The 21,163-nt window shown below is 37.8% G+C and overlaps 1 protein-coding gene across 7 annotated transcripts in view; it reads left to right on the plus strand.

Moving 5' to 3' along the window:
* Window positions 1–21,163, plus strand: part of CNKSR2 (connector enhancer of kinase suppressor of Ras 2) — a 217,889-nt gene that overhangs the window by 126,315 nt on the left and 70,411 nt on the right. For 5 of the 7 annotated variants that reach the window (XM_054211248.1, XM_054211269.1, XM_054211288.1 and 2 more), the window contains 3 exons: window positions 2,873–3,084; window positions 6,908–6,997; window positions 8,690–8,904. In XM_054211248.1, coding sequence (XP_054067223.1) covers window positions 2,873–3,084; window positions 6,908–6,997; window positions 8,690–8,904 — 517 coding nt within the window. The remainder of the gene's footprint in view (window positions 1–2,872; window positions 3,085–6,907; window positions 6,998–8,689; window positions 8,905–21,163) is intronic. The other 2 variants (XM_054211258.1, XM_054211278.1) reach the window with 1 other exon arrangement.

Raw genomic sequence — 21,163 nt, forward strand, 5'->3', positions numbered from 1 at the left:
AGATGTATGACCTGACACTGACAAGACTTCCCTGGGGGTTATCCAAGAGTGAGTGAGGTATGTGGCAAATGAAATTGCTTAGTGGAGAGGAGAAGTTGTGATTCTATGATAAATTCTTACTCTTCAGAGATACGAAAAGCCTTCCAGGGCAAAAGAGTGACTTTCCACTTCATGATTTAGGTGATGTCACATGTCACAAGCCTTTTGTGAAGCCATAAGCTGAGTCCCATGTTCCTTCCTCATCCCTGCCTTGTCTGTTACCTGGCTTGTTTTTTATTTCTTGAAAAAAAAAAAAAATTGCCATTTTATTTCAAATGTGACACGTATGAACCAGTTGAACTTGCTGACACAATTACTCTACTACCTGTCTTAAAGTGACAAAGAGACAGAGTACGTAGTCTGGTTCACTATTTTGTTTGCCTTCTAATTAAATAAAAACATCGTCAGTCATGACACTTGAATTGTTCATAAAGATTGAATGTGTCTTACCTCTCTGATAACGGTATTTTGTTATGTCTGTGTAAATATTTTAAGGACATGGTTTTTGTAAAATCCACGGAAAAAATGAAGTATTTAATTCTAACCCACTAACAAAGAAAGCTGCAAAAAGAAAGCCCAACCAAAACAGTCTTAGGTTTCTCTTTGAATGCAGTAGTTATATGGTGAAGACCTGTTGCTCTTGAAACTGAGACTGTACTATCTTAAAAGAAATAGTGCCTTTGTACTGCTACTGATCATGTTTACCACCACAAAAATACTTTTATTTGAGAAGAAATGCATCCTCTTTTTTGAAGTATTTTTAGTGAATGTTCACTGCTCAGCAGTTTTTGAGGTCTGCTCTAGAAATTGAGATATTCAAAATACATTTTGATTATTTATTAATAACATTTCTTAAAGCATGATGATAATGCAGTAGTTTGGACCAATTCTGATTAAATCTTATAATACATATTAGTACAAGCTGTAATCTTTCAGAGAGATTAAACTATGTACATTTGATTTTTTTTTATCAGCTTAATCCTAATGGACTACACTTCATTTCACAAACCTGTCACATAGTGTACAGTGTTTCTGAATAATCTGTTTTGGTATTTCATCAGGGTTTTTTGTCTATGATTAACTATATTTAAGCATGTCTTTATTTCGGGTATTATCAAACTGTTCAGCATCTGTTTCTCAGTTTGTTGTTGCCATTCCAAGGGGAAAAAAGCAAACAAACCAAACAAACCAACCCTCCTTTTGTTACTGGAATAGAGTAAAAGACTTGATATTTGGATGTAAATTGTAAAACCCTGAAGCCATGCTGCCTTGGTGATGATACCAACAGATGTATGCCGACAGGTGGCATGAAAAAGAGGGACCGACACTTTCTGTGTGCCAGTTACTTAGAAGTGCTGGTCATAAGTTAGTGCCTGCTCAAATTTGTCAAATACCTTTGGTGGTGAGGACTGAAGCCGCCATCTCCAGAGGGTGGTGACAAAGGCTTTTTGCCTCGTGGCTCTGCACTTCTCTCCGTGCTCGCAGTAAAGATACCTCCAGCTCAGGCTGCCCTCCTTATCGCACAGCCGTCCGTGTGCCAGCCCCTGATGGTACCTGCAGCTCTGATTAGCATCCGGCTGTTTTATGCCAGTCTCCATTGTGTTACCTGCCGTGGTCTCCCAGCACTGTCACCTCAGAAGGTCTTTCTGTGACTGGAGATGAGCTCACAGCCCCAGTAGGGCTGCACTAGTCCCCCTTGATAAGCCAACACCATCCCTGTTTGGGGAAAGCAGCCTGGCAAAGCCATCGAAGCGGTCAGCGGGGGTTAGTGCTGCTGTGCTGTCACAGCCAACACAGGATGGCCCTTTTTCATCCTCCATGACTGACTGCTTCCGCCTCAGATGGAGTCTCAGGGTGCCAAGGGAAGCGTGGTTCGGCACGCCGGACGGCTTGGAACTCATATGGCAGCCCACAGGGGCAGAAGCTCTCTCCAGTGAGGGCATGAGGCCCCAGCTTCTCTCTTGGCTGCCTCCTATGCATTTTGCTGCTCAGAAATTGCCATCTGATAGGGTCTTTTGCAGCCATCTCCAGGCACAGTCCTACTAGCAGCGTCACTGAGCCCTGCTTCATCTAGTGCAAGGAGAGGGCTCCTACCCCAGGCACAGCTGGCTCTCTTGTTTGATGCCTTCAAGTAACTTGCGTTTTCAGAGAGTGGGGTGGGGATACTAGGAAGGAAAAGGCAAAATCATCTTGGGGATCTCTGCAGAAACTGCAAAGTGCATGCCTTGCAATGCACTGCTGTCCTGGGATAGCAGCTCATGATCAGGTGCTACACACCCTATTTGGTACTGCATGGGTGTATCTATACAACTTCTAGGCCTGAATAGATTGTGCAAGACTATGTCAAATGTCTATACATCATGGGTCCCTGGTTCTTCTTGCTCTGAGGTTAGTTTGTAAAGAATCAGATTGAATTTGTCCATTCTTGCCATATAGCCATGTCTTCAAACTGTCTGATGTATATAAAAGTGTAAGGTCAACATTATTTCTCTGCCCTAAATCAGAAAATGCTAAGTAGATGCCAAAAAAAAAGCCCAAGGGAAAAAAAAAATTAGCTGCATGTCAGCTTTATTTCTATGATTCTTTTCAAGTGAAGTCAGTAAGATGGATAAACCCTGTAAAATAATAGAATAAGCAGAGATGTGAGATAACTGCCACATACATGCATACATATGCATATATGATTTGTGATCCTCGTATTGGTCGATGGCATCTGTTACCTGCTTATATAAAATTTTAACATATTCCCAAGTTTATTGAAATAGTCACAGTAAAAAAAAAATTAAACACTGTCTTATTCCAATATATTAAAAAACTCTCTTGTTTACTAAAGGGATGAAAAGGGAAATCTCCCCTGTGATGATGTTGGCAGACATATAGTGGGCAAGCCAGTTCATACAGGATCCGAATCTCCAAACTCATTTCTTGACCAAGAATATCGGAAACGCTTTAATGTGGTTGAAGAAGATGCAGTTTTGTACTGCTATGAATATGAGAAAGGAAGAACAAGTGGTCCTGGAAGGAGAGAGAGCACACCAACATATGGTATGGCATTGATCTAATAAGGATAATCACCATTTGTTGATCTTAGGATTTTAATGCATCTGCTTTTGTTTTTAAGCATGAAAACGTTTTCAATGGCCATTGATTTTGCTAAGAATTCTGTACAACTTTAGTCCAATTTTAACCTAAGAGCTTATTCTGTGCAAGAAAAAAATAATTACTTAGTATGATAGGGAGGGCAAGTCCAGTTTTATATTGCTGATTTTTCTGAATATAAGTTCTGTAATTTTGTTATCGGTTTAGTTTTCCAGATTATGCTTCAGTATCATTTCATTTAAAAAAAAAAACAAAACAAAAACACAAACAAAAACCTGACAGAAACGCATGTATTTTTAATAAAAATACAGGACGGAATTGTTATCTCAGTATAAGTGCAAGACTTGCATAGTTTCAGGAATTCAGCATTAGAAAAATTTACTCAAGTATAACAGTTTTAAAGATCAAAAGCACTTCAGATTTACTAAGAGATGACATGCTGCTTTCATGCTGCACTGCTGTCTAAAAGTCTTTAATTTTTCTGAAGTATGACTGACAATAGAATGCTTTTTTTGTAATACTGTATTAACCCCCTGTAACTTCCTATATGGGAAATGATGACTTCCTATGTATAGCAGTTCCTCTTTATTTGAGGTTATATATTGTCTAAGAAAGAATTTTGCATGTAAACACACACCCGTGTATTCATGCTACTTCCATGCCTTGGATTTTAACTTCTTTAGGCTGAGAACTCCAAAAACAATTTCTGGTGAGAGTTTTGCTCCTCAAACCTTTATGTTCCAGGTTATTTTTCCTTTGAATCTGTTGGAACATTTCCTTTAGCTAGCATTGTAACTTGTTTCAGCTTTGGACTGAGAGAATTGGTTTCCTGCTGCCGAGTATGAAATTGTGCAGTCGTAGAGTCGTTAGCACATAGAATAAAATGAAGAGGAAATCTCATATTTAAAAAAGATATTTTGAACTACTATGGTATTAGCTGAGCACACAGTCGAATATTTTTTCACAGTACTTGCTGTGTTATTTCAGTTTTTAAACTGAGCGCAAGCTGTATATCGGAGTTGTTATAGTAATCCTGACATCATATCCCTTTGAGAAGAAGATAGACTTAATTTATGACAAAGCGTAAATTTAGGACATCGTGCGGCCAAGCTCCAAAATCACCTGGGAACCTTGATACAAACTGAGCTTGAGCTGTGTAAAGTATCCTCAGGACCTGGAGCAATGTGCTTGCCCAACACTAAAGGATGCATTTTCATAAAATGCACCCTTTCTGCACAACTACAAAATCCTGCTACAAAATCCCCAGTATCCTTTTGATTTCAAAGTGTTTTCAGGTGTTTTCTAACCATGCCCATAGTGTACAAAATAACTGCTAAGTTTTCAAAGTGGATATATCAATTTCATTACGCCAGTATTTCAACTATTACAATTGGTGGATGCAGTCAGTTCCATTAAAAGAGATGTACTCTCTGTTCCGGATGTTAAATTTTAATACTGGTGGTCTAGAGTGAAGAGGAATACCTTTCTTCTTCAAGGCCCGCTGAATCCATTATTGTGTTACAGGGTAGCTTTTTAAGCCTTTTTTTCTGTTAGCAGAAAGGGTTATAAATACATGGATCAAAGACTGCACTGAAAATCAGTCATTATTTAACACATTTGTTATACAGCCTTTCACTTTTGATCTCACTTCTTTTTTAATGAATTCGCACCATCGAGACCATTTTCATTTAAGTGTATTTTCTATAAATATTACCATTTCAGCATTAAAATTCTGAAGTTACCCACATGGCATTTATTAGCATAAGATTGGTGGCTGGGCATGACCTTAAGATTTCACAGAAATCTGGAAAATGACAATAACACTCTTCTGGCTTATGGTGACCCATTAAAAAAGGTCAAACAGAGTTCCAAGGCCTAGAGAAATAATTGTTTTCAACATGTACTCATCATTAATTATGTGGTGGTGTTAATTTTTTCAAAAATATTTCTCAGTACTCCTTTGTGAGAGGTTAATAGGGCCCTCCATAATTTCTTTATTGGAATCTTGTGACATTTTTTGACAATGTTAACAAAGAGATTTCTCTTTCATGTTCTTACTGGCTTCCAGCTGTTGTTTAATGATTGCTAATTGGCCTCAGAAAGCTTCTGTTCACATCCCAAGGAAGACATTTTCCTGAGTGTAGTCACTGGGGAAAACAGATTTAGGGAATCCATGGGGATTAACAAGGAGGGGATTAGCAGAGGTAGCAGGCGCGTGAAACTTGAATTTGAGAAAAGATAAAAATTTGGTCATTGCAGTTTTATTGCCAGATACGAAACCTCAAGCATTTTAAACAGCTAGAGATTTTGTAAGAAATTTGTTATGGCTATAGCTTTTGATAACAATCAGACTTTATATGATTCTGTAGCCTTTGTATCTTTTTAAGTGTGCAGATCCTTTCAGTAAGATACTGTGAGTTCAGGCTCACAAACAAGAGAAAGTTGTATTTCTAGAAAAAATAAACATTGAAAGTTACTTCTGATCAAGTAAACATGAGCCAAATACATCCCCACTCAGGAAATGACTTCTTAACTGTGTGCTCTAAATCTCACTGGCTTCAATCAGACTTAAATATGTGTCCATAAATAGTAAAATAAATGATAAATAAAAAGTTAAATATATATGTTGTATTTCCTGATACCAGTACAGACAGTACAACCTTTTACCGTTACGCTGCCTGCATGGTATTGGTGTATTTCCGATGGATGCCATACTTCAATAGGTCAACAGACATGTTTGAATATTTGTTTTCATTACAAACACATGTTTCTTTTTCAGTGTATCATGGATTTAACCAAAACATGGAATAAGCCAAATCACCTTTATGTAGGGGTTTTCTACTAAAATCATTAACAAGACTTCTGAAGTTGTTACTTTAAGCTCTGCTACTTTTAAAAACAAATTATTTTCCCACTTTTTGGTTTTGTGACCAGTAGAATGATTCAAAAAAGAGCAAGGGCTGACCTTCTTGTGAAAACATTTTGTTCTCAGTCTGCCAGATTTAACTTGCTAAAAACTTCTGACCACTTTAAGTAACCCCACTAAGTTGCACAGCACACTTTCACTGAATTTCCAACTATATTTGTGGAATCCTTAAGCAGAAATCATAGTTCACAGCTTTTTTTAAAATCAATTCAGCAGCTTCAAAACCAAAATTTAAAAGATATAATAGTCTTCAGCTTTTCTGTCTCTTGCTGTCTGAAATCAAAGTGAATTCACTAATAGTAATGTACTTGGCTTTTGGTGGATGAAACGCTGCAGAAGAAATTACATGCAGAGTTTTTCTGCTTCTTTTCTTACTCAGTCACTGTTGGATCTTTTAAGCCCACCAGCAAAGATGCTCTTTGTGAAGGTACTTTAGTAATGTGGACACATTGCTGTTACCAACAATTCACAAATGCTTTAAAACGTGTTCTCTCCATATGTGTGCCAGGGGCTTCCAGAATAATAAATAGATATTGTTGAGTGAAAACTACAGTAATTTGAATGCATTTGTCAGTCTCAGATGTCAGTCCGCTGGTGATTTTTTTAGGGCACTGGATTTATTTTCTAAACTTAAAAAAAATCCATTAAATACTTAGCTGCTTCTTGTCTGTTAAATAAAATAGAACTTCTATCTTAACCTCTTGTTCAGAGGTGATGCTGGACGCTCCTTCCTAAGCAACCCTGTAGAATAGCAGCTTAGCACATAATTTGTTCTTCTCCTAAAGAATGTTAGTTTAATACTGCCTTATGGTGCACGATCTCAATTTTTTCCTCTGTTTCCAGGGAAACTAAGGCCTATTTCTATGCCAGTAGAATATAACTGGGTGGGGGATTATGAAGACCCCAATAAAATAAAAAGAGATAGTAGGAGAGGTAAGTGACCTGAACACGCATCTTTTAGAAGGCATTGTGGGTTTTGTCATACTTTCAGCCGTTACTTTACTGCTTGCTTAGGTAAATATTTTTTGTGAACCTGTTAGGGGTTCTTTCATTCTTAATTTTTTGCAGAGCCTTTATTAGGATTAGGGAAGTTGCTCAGCCAGGCAAAAGAAAATCATGATGGCAAAGCCCTGCTATTTGGCTTAACTTTATATTGGCATTTCATTGATTCAGCTGTATTATCCAGTCCATTTCAGAACTGGCCTTAATTTTATAATACTAGAGCACAAATGTATGGTTATTAGTGATTAATATTGTTATTGTTAAATGACAATTATATATGACATTTCTCTGTCTTCATGAGTTCTTTTTGGATGGAAAACATTCTACAGCAGCATGAGATTCACTTCAAAATCATTGAGAATAAGTTCTTCAAAATTCTGATTTGTGAGGCTCAGATATGTGACTTCACATACAAAATGATAACCTCTGAGATGGCTGTTATCACCCTGGAACAAGATGTTACAGTAATGATAGATATTTCAATAAAAATACTAAGTATTTTTATTAATGCTTACTTTTATTAAGTAAGCATTAATAAAAATATAAAATTTTGTTATAAAATACTTAATACTTTTATTAAGTAAGCATTCAGTAGGGATCAAAAAAGGAAACACTGTTAGGAACTATTAGGAAAAGAATACAAGACAAATAAAGAAGTGTTCTTCTGCTAGTGTGTAAGTTCTTGCTCATACTGGGTATGTGTGCAGTTCTGGTGGTCTCTTCATCTCTTTAAGAAAAATACAGTAGAATTGAAGAAGGTTTAGAAGACTACAAAAAAGATCAGATATACGGAGTGGCTTCCAAACCAGGGTCAATTCAGTAGTCCGGCCATCACCAGTTTGGGAGAATTTGGGCAGGACATAATAAAGGTTTATAAAATCTTATGTGGAATGAAGTAAGAAAATAGATTTGTCACTGTTTTTTCCGTAACAAGACCCAACAGACATCAGATGTCTCCATCGAGCGCTGGTTTAAAAGAAAAAGATCTGGCTTCTCATGCAATTGGGTTCAAGCTAAGGAACCTCTTGCCACAGGAGGTTATGGATACTAAAAGTTCACATTAATACAAGGAAAGACCAGACAAGTTTGTGAAAGACAAATCTGCTGAGGCTTCCTAAATTCACAAACATTGTTTCTCTCTTGGGATGTCCCTCAGCTACAAGCTCGTAGGTGCTGGAAGAGTATTCAGGGAATGGATGGATGATATGGTGAAAGATCTCAAATGAATTTTCAAAGCAAAATACTTTTAAACGTATGACACCACAGTTATTTGTATTCGTTAGGAACTTGTTTTAAAAGATCACAGATATGATCATAAGTGTATCATTGCTCGTTTTTTGAAAACTCCAAGACAGAATTTATTGGTGTGGGTCTTCTTTTATATTCTGTTCCTTTTATTGCCAAAAATACCAGAAAACAGCAAGAATTAGGAATTTTCCCTACCAAAAGATCGCTTTCATATTATATCCAGACCAAAGAAGCAAATGGGTTTTGTTAAAGAAATACTCTTGAAGGGTTAAAATTGACAGTAGCTCTTAGCAAGAATATTATATGCTTCGCAAGCAGGATTAACATACATACAACAATTCACAATGATGTTTTGCATTACTTTTCTTTCAACAGAAAATTCATTGCTTCGCTATATGAGCAATGAAAAAATAGGTCAAGAAGACTACATGTTTCAGAGGAATAGCAAAAAGGATACTGGGAAAAAGTCCAAAAAGAAAGGAGACAAGAGTAGTAGTCCAAGTCATTACTCACTGTTACCTAGTTTACAAATGGACTCATTGAGACAAGAAGTCATGGGCACACCTGGACCAGAAACTGCTTTGTACCACGTGAGTAAAATTAACATTAACAAAAGTTGTTGTTTTCTGCTTGTGATGAGAGACTGTCTTGTTTTTATAGTGGTGTTGAAACCTTTTTTGGACTGTTGCTGTTGCACTGATTCCTATTTTTCAGGTAATAACTAGATCTCAAAGAAATACTTTAGAATTCTTTATTTTACTGTTACAAATGTGGGGGTGGACACCAGTGTTTTATCTCCTTTAACTAGAAGATGTCGTGTTTGAAATGGAGTGTGGTACCTCTGCCTTGACTTAACTTGCTACTGATGGAAAGGGAAAGAGGCAGCAGTTTCCAGACTGGCTAGAAACCTTCTTTCCAGCATCTATGTCACTACAATATGCTAAGTCTTATCAGGCAAACCCGTTACTACAGGTACTTGAAAGGCCTGATAGTGGCAGGAGAACTTTCGGGAGGCATTTGTTTTTCCTTTGAGGTAGGGGGAGCCCTAATGCATGGAACTGTTCTTAACATATAGCCCTCCTAACTCAAGTAAATGTGAAGGAAGGGACGCTGCTGAATAGGACGTAAAAGTAAAATTGCAGTAACTTGCTAGTTTTTAAATGTGTCAAGAAAATTGAGTTAGAAGATCACAACATATTTTAGATATGATATTGCATTCACCCCGTCAAAGTATTTACATTTTAGATCTCAGTAAAAGATGTCATTGTAGAAGAATATACACACAGTAACTGCCCAGCAAAACAATAGAAATAATTGAAATTATCTTCATATACTAACAAAGATTATGTAATTTAGATTGCCAGTGTCTGAGGGAGATGGTAGTGTGGGCTTGTCAGGAAGTCTGCTGTGAAAAACTGGCAGGTGGAGCCTCACTGAACCTTTAAAAGACAAGTAAATTGGTTTCCTGTTGTAAAACATCTCTATGGATCGCATTATAATTGGTGTAGATTACTTGAAACTAATGGAGCCTTTACATCCTTTTACACAATCTGAGTGCTTGCTCCACTGGCTTCTAAAATTCCTTGGCATGCTGCCGTGTATAGGCGAGTGATAAATTTCAGAGAAGATGTTGTTTAGTATTAAAACTAAGTGCTTGTGGTGCAATTAAATCAGGTCCCCAGATTCAAGAACTGCTATTCCCTTTCTTTTTCATTTGTAGTAGTTCAGGTATGATGATAAACATTTTTTCTTACATTCTTATTTCCAACTTCAGTTTTATGCTCTTCTTGTAAATTAGAAATCTGATAGTGGAGAGATTTCCATTTGCAAAGGCAGACCGATATATAGTGATTCCCTAATACATGAAGCCAAGAAGATTGCAAGCGTCCCCAAACCGTCCTCTTTGTACTGTCTGCAGTCTTTCCTAGAAGGAATGTAGTCAGTGCAAGAGCCCTTGAAATCAAATATTTGCAGAACAAAATAAAAAGTTATTTGTGTAACAGAGGACTTTCCACTCTGTAAAGAATAGTGCAGTAAATTTGCAACACTTTCCGTGTATTGAGAGAATACTCATCTCTCAATAACATTTCTTTCTGAGTATACATTAACTTCCTGACACTGTGCAGCAAGAAAAACTATTTTTTAAGGTGCCATTTTTGTTCTTCCTCAGTTTCCTCTATTACCCATTATGTCTAGTTTCCAAACTGTGTACAAAAATAAATGACATACAGAGGAACTGGAAGATTCTTCAGAATTCTGATGTGGAAATTAATGAGCAACAGCAAACTTAGAATTGACAACCAGCATTTTTCGTGTACTTTGAATACCCATCCACAAAAGAGCTGAACTGTTAGCACCGCAGATTCCACCAGAGTCTGCTAATCCTTTTTGTGCATCATTACCATTAAAGGATGTCTCTCTCTATAATGCCATTGAATCTTCAGCATCTTTTTGGAAGTTTAGCGGGAGCTTATTTATTTATAAAAATAAATAAAGGTTATTTGTTCTTCAGAATGCAAATCAGTATTGATCTGCTGACTGGCTTTGCAGCAAAATGCATGAAATAGACAGACAGAGGAAGCTTGGGCCATTGATTTGTCCCCGGGGAAGTGGGAGGGAGCCCTTCACAAAGCATGTACAGCCCTCTGCAGCTGATTATTGCTGGTCCTATCGCTGGGAGCCACCTGGCTGCCACTTTGCAGTACAATACAGTTCCCTTTCTGTGGTAATGGCCCCCAAGCATACTGGCTTATGAAACCCTAATCTAGCTTGCAGATGGGGCTACATGTCTTTGTCAGGTAGCAGAGCCAGAGGTTTTGTAATAAATTGGACAGAACTTTTCTTAAAATCTTAAATAAACAGTGCAGCGAGCAGATAAAGAACAGGGGAATACAGATAAAACACAAGGAACTCATATCTGACTGCAGTACAATTTTATTAAACTGTAGGTAACAAATAGGACAGTGAAAACATACTTTGTGCTCAAATTGCAAATTGCATCTTAAAGATCATTACGAAGTTGCTGTCCTATTAAAAATATTTTTTTACAAGCATCTGCTACCTAGTTTTCACAAAGACTTTGGATTGTCTGTAAATGGGAGCCTCTGGATGAGCATGAGTTCGGTGCAGAGGAATGGTGGTCACTCCAAAAACTGCACTAATGGTAGTGAAAGAGACTGGGGTTTTTGATTTGGGTTTTTGTTTGGTTTTGGTTTTTTTTTAAGAAGTTGATGTTTTCATCATACAAGAATATCAGATGAAGAGAGAATACCGCCACTCTCTGCCAGTGGATTTTCCTGAAGCGCAGCTCCTACCAGGTGGCTGTAGTTGAACCCGTACCTATAGTGCCTCAGTTGTTTGTATTAGGTCCCACTATTAGAGAATACTCCAACAGCCTCATTAAGTAGTTCCAATCCCTGGTTGCTCTTATTGTTAAAAGTTTGCACCTGTTAGCCTGTGTTTACCTGGCTTCTGTGTCCAACATTAGTTATAAATGTACCTATATCCTCTCGATTTAAAGGTCTTTTGTTACCAAATCTCCCAATATAGGAATTTACAGGTTGTAATCAAATCACTTTGTAGCCTTCTCTTACTTAAAAGAAATAGAATAAGCATCCTGGGTTCCCCTTCAGGGAGTGTGTTTTCATATCCACTGAACATAATTGATGTGATAGGTGATGTAATAGCAAAAGAAAAACTAGTTTGTGTTGTGTCTGTGAAGTAATCACCTCTTGTATCCACTTTTAATCCTCACATACAAAGTGTCTTCACCACTTTAATTTGTTTTGTTTCCCATTCCAGAAAGTTTTCCCAGCGTATGTTGATTTCTAGCCAAGTTGTTAGTTTTGCATTCTATTTTTCTTCCTCAGTATTGCAAATGAATTACCAACACAAGAGGGTTGATGTTTTTATTAAGCCAAGGCAAACTGTTCGAGCTGTTGCTAATCTTGTGTGCAAGCAGGTGTTCAATGTGATCTATTGCTGTAGATATAAAATGGTGCAGTTAAAATTGTCTTGGACCTTTGGGGCACAAGAGATGAAAGCTCTGACACATGATTATAGTTTTTTAAGTTCATTATGTTATTCTGTATAGGAATTTGCGTGGCACGTTGTGCTTTGTTTTCATTGCAGGAAAATAATGTGGTTATTTAGAAGGGAGACAGTGTCGTGAGTCAAAAGAAGTTCTGTATCAGGTTAATAATAATCTGTTCCTATCTGGATCAATAGAACTTTCCCTTAGTCTAGAAACAGCATTGCTATGGGAGGAAAAGATTGCAGCATATTGTGTATAGTAGGGATTTACACAAGAAAAAGTAATCTTGCTTACAAACTGTTTCCAAACCTTCACCAATAAACTTATATTATTGGCCCTGTTCCTTCTCCCTTCCTGCCTCCTATCCCTTTGACTTTTCCAGTGTATGCGCACTTGTTCATATGTATTTAGCAGTACCTAATGACTTGCTTGTCATAGGAAAAGTGACCAAAAAGTAACAGCTTCTCACTTTGCTGATAACCAGCCTATTTAAAATTATTTAATTAATTACAGTAGTTTTCTCGGTCTTTTTAATCGTTTTTGAAAATTAAGTAAGTTTAGTAGCAAGATGTACCATTTAAAGTTCATATATCTGGAACAGGTGGCTCAGGAATGGATGCAGGAAAGAAATGAAGGATTTGTTCTGTAGGGATTTTGCTGAATCTACGTGTATAGATATGTACATATGCACTATATTTAATATTCCAGTTTTAATTTAAGGGAGGGATAAAATAAAAGCCATCAGTTGGAGGTCTTTTGCTCCAAACTCAATGAAGTTTGGCAAACTTATTTTTTTCCTCTTTAGCGATGTGTAACTCTCCACGTGGCTGGAGTGCAGCTCAGTGACTCTTAACCCACATAATTAATTTCAGTACTTGCTCCAATGAGCCACCTACGGAGAGCCAAGCAGTCTCCTTTCTACTCTGCCAGTGAAGACACTGAGGCAACGACAATGAGGGATTTGGCCAAGGTTACTATTTCAGTTCTCTCTCTCTGCCAGTCCTCATGAGGTTGCCGTCCGGGTTCCGCTCAGTGGCTTTGCTCAGCAGAGCTGGTGGGTCTGCACCAGTCTGGGCATGCAAAGTTCAATTGGTTGCAACAGTGATCTTGTTGAACATACTGTAAGTGAAGAAGATTTGCTTATGGACCTATTGCAAAAATCAGGTTTTAGCTAATGAGACAAATTGGAAAGGAGGCAGTAATTTTTAAGAAAAAATAACTTTTCTACTTAAACGGTGAACGTTTCCAGATATTTCTTGCCTCCTACCCACCCCTCCAGAGACAAATACAGGAAAATACTTTTTTAAAAGTTCAATTCAAAATGTATGTATTTAGATGTTCTCAATACAGAGGAGAATTTACCAGAAGCTCAAGATTTTGAAAACTTTAAAATCTGACTCAAGTGGTTGATTTTCTCTTACTCCTCCTATTCCTCTCTGCAGAAAGGCTGAAAGAAAGGAAAAAGAGAAGGTACTGGAACATAAAGTACCTACATTTTTATGAAAATTCTTTAATTGAATATGCATGTATTTATGTAACCTTTTAATTGTAGTACTCAGTAACTAGCATTTAAGAAAGTGCAGAACATATGCAAAAATCTTCTGAATAGAAATGGTATCTTATATATATATATACTGTAAAACTATTTACAAAAAAAAACAAAAAACAAAACAAAAAAAAAAACCCACCACAGAAAAACTAGCAGTTTATTATAATTGTAAGCTTCACAGTATTTAAAGATCTTCTGCTTGGTGAATTTTTAGTATGGATATTTGTAATTAAACAAAAATACGTTTGTAGAGAAAAAAATGGAAAATCAATTGCACAGATTTTAAGTAGGTGTCTGAAATCTAGAATGTCCTTGTACCATTACAACAGATGGAGTTGGTACATTTTCTTCTTCAAAATGTTTGAAGTCCAACTATGGTAATATTTAAATATCAAAGCTCCCTTTTCCTTCTTCTCCTCCTTGTTTTCACAATTGTCTATAGTTAGACTTGTAATTACTATAGAATAAAAGTCTAGCAGTTGATATCAAAGTCCGCTTTAACCTAAGTGCATATTGAAAAATATTTTCCGTAAGTATTTCCATAATTTTTGTTAACATTTGAATTAGTATCGCTTCTTCTCTGTGGTCTTTCATCTCCATTTAAATATTTGTATTAAAATAATACTGAATGATTACAGACTTACAGGCATCAATCATCAGCAAGGGAAATTTTAAACTCCTCCTTGAAAATGTACCTGTCAGAAATACTTGATTTAAAAAATTATGCTTGTGTTAAAAAGCATTGGCATTTTTATATTTCCAGCTAAGAAACTGCACTGGATTTCAAATAACTGCCCAGAAATTAAATGCATATCATAAAGAGCTTTTGAAATATTTCATAATTGTGAAAAATTTCAGTCTATCTATTACCACAGTAAGAAAGGATTAAAAAGCTCGTTCCTCTGCTGCTTTGATGCAAATTAGCCTTTTACAGTCTAAATATAATTGTGCATGCACCAGATTCCATTGTAAAGGTAGGAAAACAAAAACCTCAACTGAATGTAGCACATATACCATTGAAATTTTGTAAGCAAAAAAACCTGTCATTTTTCATGATGTCTACCTTTTTCAAAAACAGCTCTCTCAAATTGGACTCCAAGAATGCTCCCAGGTGCCTCAGTAGAACAAGTCCAATAGCCTGAACTGCTGTGATGCCCTAGTTTCTTCTCAAGTGTTTGTCTGTTTATGAAGGTCCAGCATAGCTTGGCACTGGTAAAAACTAAACACTGGGATATCCCTCTCTGGAGGTGACTGAAGCATTTATGACATTTAGATCCCTTTCTTCTGGGGGATGTTACACCGGTCATCTCTCACCTTAGTTTTTGTAGCCTTACGGGAATGTAGGAGAGTACTTGAGCCTGTTGTACAACTTCAACTCCTTGTTCATTTTCCCATCAACGAGCATGTAACAAGGAAATAAGGCTGTGATGATACGTAGGTCCACATGTGTGGAAATGGAAGGAACTCTCCATTCTGCAGTAGAAACAGAGCTAAATAGGCTTATGAAGTTACAGAATAATATGATTTGGGGTTCTTTTAAAAGACTCAATATCTATTCAGGGGCAATAGTGCTGGTAGAACGTTTCATAGAATGCATTGCAGAGTAGAATACCCAATTTTGCTATGAAGGCATCATGCGCACGTAGCTTGTATCCATCTCTCTTGTCAACTTCCTCCAGTATAGTTCAGGTATAGAAGGCCTTTTGCTCTGAGACACAATTGGAAAGAATAACAATTAAAAAAATTCAACAACAATTAACAATTCAGTAAGGGGAAGACAGGTAAGATGAAGAAACATAATGGAAAATTCTTACCTAATTCCTTCTATTGCCTTCATGAGTCTGAAACGCTGTTGTCGTGTCCCACAGCACAAAATCATCCCGTTGGCCATAGGCAGCCTTGAATGCCTACACATTGGCATATGTTGGGTTTCTTTCAATTGGAGACACATGGTTTCATGTATCTGATTGAGACAGAAGAGCAGCACCTCTCATGACTTCAATCTGGAATAGTGGTTCCAGCCCTTGGTCAGCTGCTTCACTCCAAAAAGAAACCATCTAAATGTTACTATATTTATTTCTTCCTTCCAATGCAGCACTATATAAATGTAACAAGCACAAGAAAAGTAATAAAAATAGCAGTTATGTTGTTAAAATCAGCGTAGGAACTTCATCTAGGTCATAAGTGAACGTATGGCATATAAAAAACAAAATGATGAAACAGTTAGCAGTTAGCCAATGAGCAAGGTAAGCCTTACTCCATAAGGTGCTTCCGACAATTGGAAGTGATTAGGATAGCCATAAGACTGTTGTGCTAAAAGGTAAATGTAGCTATTCCATCTGGGTTTGGTAAAAATCTGGTCCGAAATAAATCTACATTTCTGAGAGAAAAGGCAAGAGAGAAACAGCATATAAATTCCTTGCTAATGGAAGATAGCATTGTATTATTTTTAGACTAGCGCAATCAAGATAGAGGAATAGAGAGGCCTCCTGGGTCTAGTCCTCTGCTATTGCAGTTAATCACCTTCATTTAATCCTATTCAGATATGTATTAAACTCCACATTTAAACATGGTGTGAATTGCTAATGGTGGGACCAGAAAAAGGTGGTAAACTGCGTGAATGGATGGCCAGTTGTCATAATTCCAAGAAAAATGTTGTATGGAGGGGAGGAAAGAGAACAAAATTATAATCAGCCTGCCAGCAAGAAAAAGGCATCACTCCTAATGAACTCGCAGCAGAAAAAATACAAGCGCCTCAGAAAACAGCATAAAAAGCATAGGATAATAGGATAATTTAGGCTGGGAGGGACCTCAAGAGGTCTCTACTCTGGTCTTTGGCTCAAAGCAGGGCCAGCTCAGAGGTCAGACAAGGCTTCTCAGGGCTTTGCCCAGCCAGGTGTTGAAGACCTCCTGAGATGGAGACCGCGCGAACTCATGGCCCACCTGCTGCACTGCTTGGCTGTCCTCATGGCAAAGCAGTTGGAGGTGAGAGATAAAGCAGAGATTTCAGCGGCAGCTGAGAGGATAGCAGCTTGCTCAGATTTAAGGCATAGCTCCTGTTGTATCATTGCTGTTTAGCTAAAACCATCTTGTGAAAGTGCCTCAGTAATCTCACGTTTGTTTTGCCAGTTCTAGATTCTGAGTCCTTTGAACTCAAGACTGAAGAGAGTGGATGGGCATATGCAGCTTTTATAGTTGAGTTCTGGTTCAGCATACATTTTGTGAAATAGTAATATTTAGTCTCCTTAGGAGGGAGTGCTAAGTTCTTTTAATTATATGGAATAATACCTGCATTGTTCATGAGGAATATTATTCCTGTCACAGGTAAGAGAATATTTTCACATCTGCATTACTTCTCTTTGAAAGAAGCAGTTAATATCATGAATTTTCTCTTATTGGGGAAGCGGTTGCCAAAATGAAATTTGAAGGTATTGAATGTGGAAGATTTTACATCTATTTCTATATACTCTGTCATTTTTATTAAAATCCAGAGTTAACTATTGCAGCAAAGCAAAATGCTCTAGAGATGAGGTAAGATTGGTTTATGGGCCATCATGAAGCACAATTGGAGTTTTTTGTGAAAAAAATTTATTTTAAACTTTTTCTATTACCTTCTTTCAGATCAGATCATCAGGGAAAAAATGGCCTGTTATAATTTCTTTCCATGACGAAGCTGGGGAATTCTTTCAAAATGAGAGAGTTACAGTAAAGGTCATCTAGTCCAGCTCTGCCAGTCTAGATTTATTCCTCACTGCATATGATATAATGCTCTGAAAGTGTAATTTTACATTGTCAAGAGATGTAGATCTATAGACTAATAAATCTCCCAGCTCAGAACTTTTCCTAATTTCCTTTCACATCCCCATTCTGTATTTTTCTGTTATCTATTTCAATTAATCATTCCTGGTTGTATTCTGCTTTTATTATCTGATGGAGGACTTTTGCCTTTGTAGGTATTAACATTGTTTGTACACCAGTAAGCTACATTACCCATAGCTGGTACAATCACAGTAGCACAATTGAGAGATTTTTTTTTTTAAATGTAGAATAAGTGATTTAGTCCCTCGGTTATTCCCCTTTGATAAGGAACAGATGAAGCGCAGCGTATTGTAGCAGAGAAGTGCATGTGAGGCATTGCACAGAGGGGACTCGGCATGAGTTATCACTGCAATATGTTGGGGAGTGTCACATCTGTGAGAACTTAGATCTAGGTCCTGACTTCTCAACTGGCTCCTCTCTGTTCTCCTTTCTGCGCAAGGAAAGGGAGGCATCAGAACTATGAAAGCAGTGAACCAAGGACACTGGCCGGCATGCGTCGTGAAATCTGGCGTTCTACAAAACTTGTACTGAGTGGTGAAAGTGTTGTTTGAATTGCGGGAGCGCAGATGCCCATTTCAGTGTTACCGTTTTACCACAGTGCTTTGACAAGCAGCACAACTGTTGCTGAACGAGTGATTTTTTTCAAAGTGGTGGTTTTGACTCCGCAGGAGTCTCTGCCCCATTACTCTGCCCCGCTTACACGCTGGTGGCCCCTGGAGCCTCTGGCTGACACATAATGCGGGAGGTGGCATTGTTGCACCCAGGAGGAAAATGGCTCTTTGCAGCAGTGCGGCTCCTGAGCAGAAGCTGTTTTATTAGGTGTTTCTGTTTTACTGGAAAGAAGTGCTTGTTGCTTAGCGCCTGATCTCTGACTCAGCCCATCCATCTCTGCTACTCTGCTGCAGAGGAAAAAACCTCATATTTTTCATATAGAGATAACCGCTTTTTGTCCTTTTCTCAAGGATGTCCCTTTGCTTTCAGATTAACCCAAGCAGTTAGTGTTTCTAACACCACAGAATTCTGATTTTAGAATGAAGTGTAAAACTAATTTTGTAAGCTAGTTTGTAACCATAAGGTCACCATAGCCAGCACAGAATTAAAAAGACCTGATGTTAACTTTCCCCACCTTCTAAGATGTGCTGTTTCATCTTATGCTTAGAGGAAATTTTACTGAATTCCAGCAAGTAATGTGACTTTTATCCTGGAATGAGCTGTTCTTTTTCTGCCTTAATTCATAGGTGCAATGGAAATGTTTGGTATGAATTTTAACAGAATATATGATGGCTGAGATACAAACGCTCTTTCCCTCATTTCTCCATGGAAACTTCCCCTCTATTCAAGATCTTGTTACTTCCCATGGTCAAGAGCTACCTGAATTCAGTCCTGGTGTGTAACTATTACTACAGCTATTGCTACAAGCTATTCCTGGTAGCATGATGCACCGACAAAGAGGCACAAAGATCTACGGTCTGGAAATATCATTTTAGTCCTGCAGATTACAAATGCCAAGAAATCTCCAAGCCATGGAAATTATTATAAGGACATGTCCTTAACAGTAACGTAACCAGTAGATACAGTTTTCTCCTGAGAAATGCTGCTATTTAAAAGGAGAAAATTTGGGTTTGTATGTTTTATCTTCTAGAGATCGGCAAGGAAAGCATTTTGGTGTCTCAAAATTGTCTTGTGCATCTCCTTTACTAAGACTGCTTCTTTCACACACCGCTGTGCTCCAGAAAAGCACAATTTTCTCTTTTATTGATCTTTCTCCAAAAACTTAATATTTTTGAAAGTCAGAATGAGTTTCTTTCACGGAGAGAATATTATGCCCAAGTGCTAACAGAGAATAGCTTGCAAGCGTGTATCTTCCTCAAAGCAAAAATCTGTTTTCTCAGTTCTGCCCTCACTCATGACAGAGCACCTACATCCCCTGCACTTTTCTCTGTCACGCAGTCAGACTGAGCAAGATGAAAGAGATCATGCCGAGGGACACAGTCAGAAGTGTTGCTGACTGTTCCTGCAGAAGGAGCTGTGTATGTACGCTTTTCGTAATAAGGAAGCACCTAGGTGTTGTAGGGGGCATGGGACCTTTATTTTAGGCTAATGATTTTTCATCTGGAAAGACCATGGACCTGATGCAAGATTTTGTTAATGCCCTGGGGTTGATTTCTGTAGTGGTTTACAATAGTTTAAGACCTCCCCAGAAGGTCCAGGATTGGTTCCATCCTGTGCCACAGACCACCTCTCTAATCTAACATAGATCACTTGCAGAAGTTTCTTAAATCTGCTTGGATAGTCTTATTGTTTTAATATTTAGATAAACATACAGAGGAAAACCTACCTTTCCCGTGAATAAGACAGAAGTTTTCTAAGCAAAACCAGATTTTTCCTGGAGGAAACTGCGTCATTTGAAAGTGATTTGTTTGACTGACCGATATCTGCTGGAGGAGCAACACTACAGGGCACAAGCAATCCACGAGGCTTCTGGAGCGCATATGGGGTCACTTGTCCCAGGGATACATTCTGAAAGGAGATAAAGTGAAATACAGGAAAATCCTTGTAAACATAAGAAAAAAACTGCTTTTACTGTGAAGATGGTTTAACTGGAGCACGTTGCCCATGGAGTATGCGGAGTCTCCATCTTTGGAGATATTAAAAACCCAACCAGACACAGCCCTGAGCAACCCACTGTAGTTGACCTTGCTTAGAGCAACAGGGTTGGATAAGACGATCTCCAGAGCTGCCCTCCTGCCTCAGACATTTTGTGGTTCTCTGACTGGTGAAAATGGGAATTGCTCTGGGGTAGAAATCAAAATAAAGGGTTAAATAGCCTTCTGTAATGGGTGATAATTAAGTTTCTTTTTCCATCTTAAATGGATGCAGTTGAAACATACACAGTGACGGAACAACTGATGCATCCTGGACTTTTGCCATTAAAGAATACATATAGTTTTCGAGCCCTCCGTTTCTCTCTTAGATTACTTACTGTCAATAAAAGCAGTGTGGGAGGTACCAAAATTACATGTTTCAGAGTAGATGTAGAACAGAAGAATGATCTCAGAATAAATTATTCGAATGAACAGCACTTGTCTACTTTAACTTTTTATCCTCATTTGCTTCAGGCAGCTATGACAGCGCTGCAGTCCTTGTTCTGTCAGTTGAAAAGACAGTGGGGGAATGTGAGCACTCTCATTTAAACTTGATATTGTCCAGAAGTTTTACTGCTTCAGCATTTCAATTAAAGCATCCTGTGGCTTAATGGCTAAGAAGGAAAATCTTTCGCTGGTGGTGGAAAGCATTTTTCTCAAAATGGCCTGAAGATTTAAAAATTGTTTTAATTTATTTTTCTAGGTTTTGCATACATTATGCTAACAAATTTGCACAAACAATTTGCACTAGCTTGTGCAACTGAAAATTTGCATCCAACTAATGCAAAATTTGCTATAGAGTC

Source organism: Rissa tridactyla, chromosome 1 (genome assembly GCF_028500815.1).
Source record: "Rissa tridactyla isolate bRisTri1 chromosome 1, bRisTri1.patW.cur.20221130, whole genome shotgun sequence".
In the NCBI taxonomy this organism is placed as follows: Eukaryota; Metazoa; Chordata; class Aves; order Charadriiformes; family Laridae; genus Rissa; species Rissa tridactyla.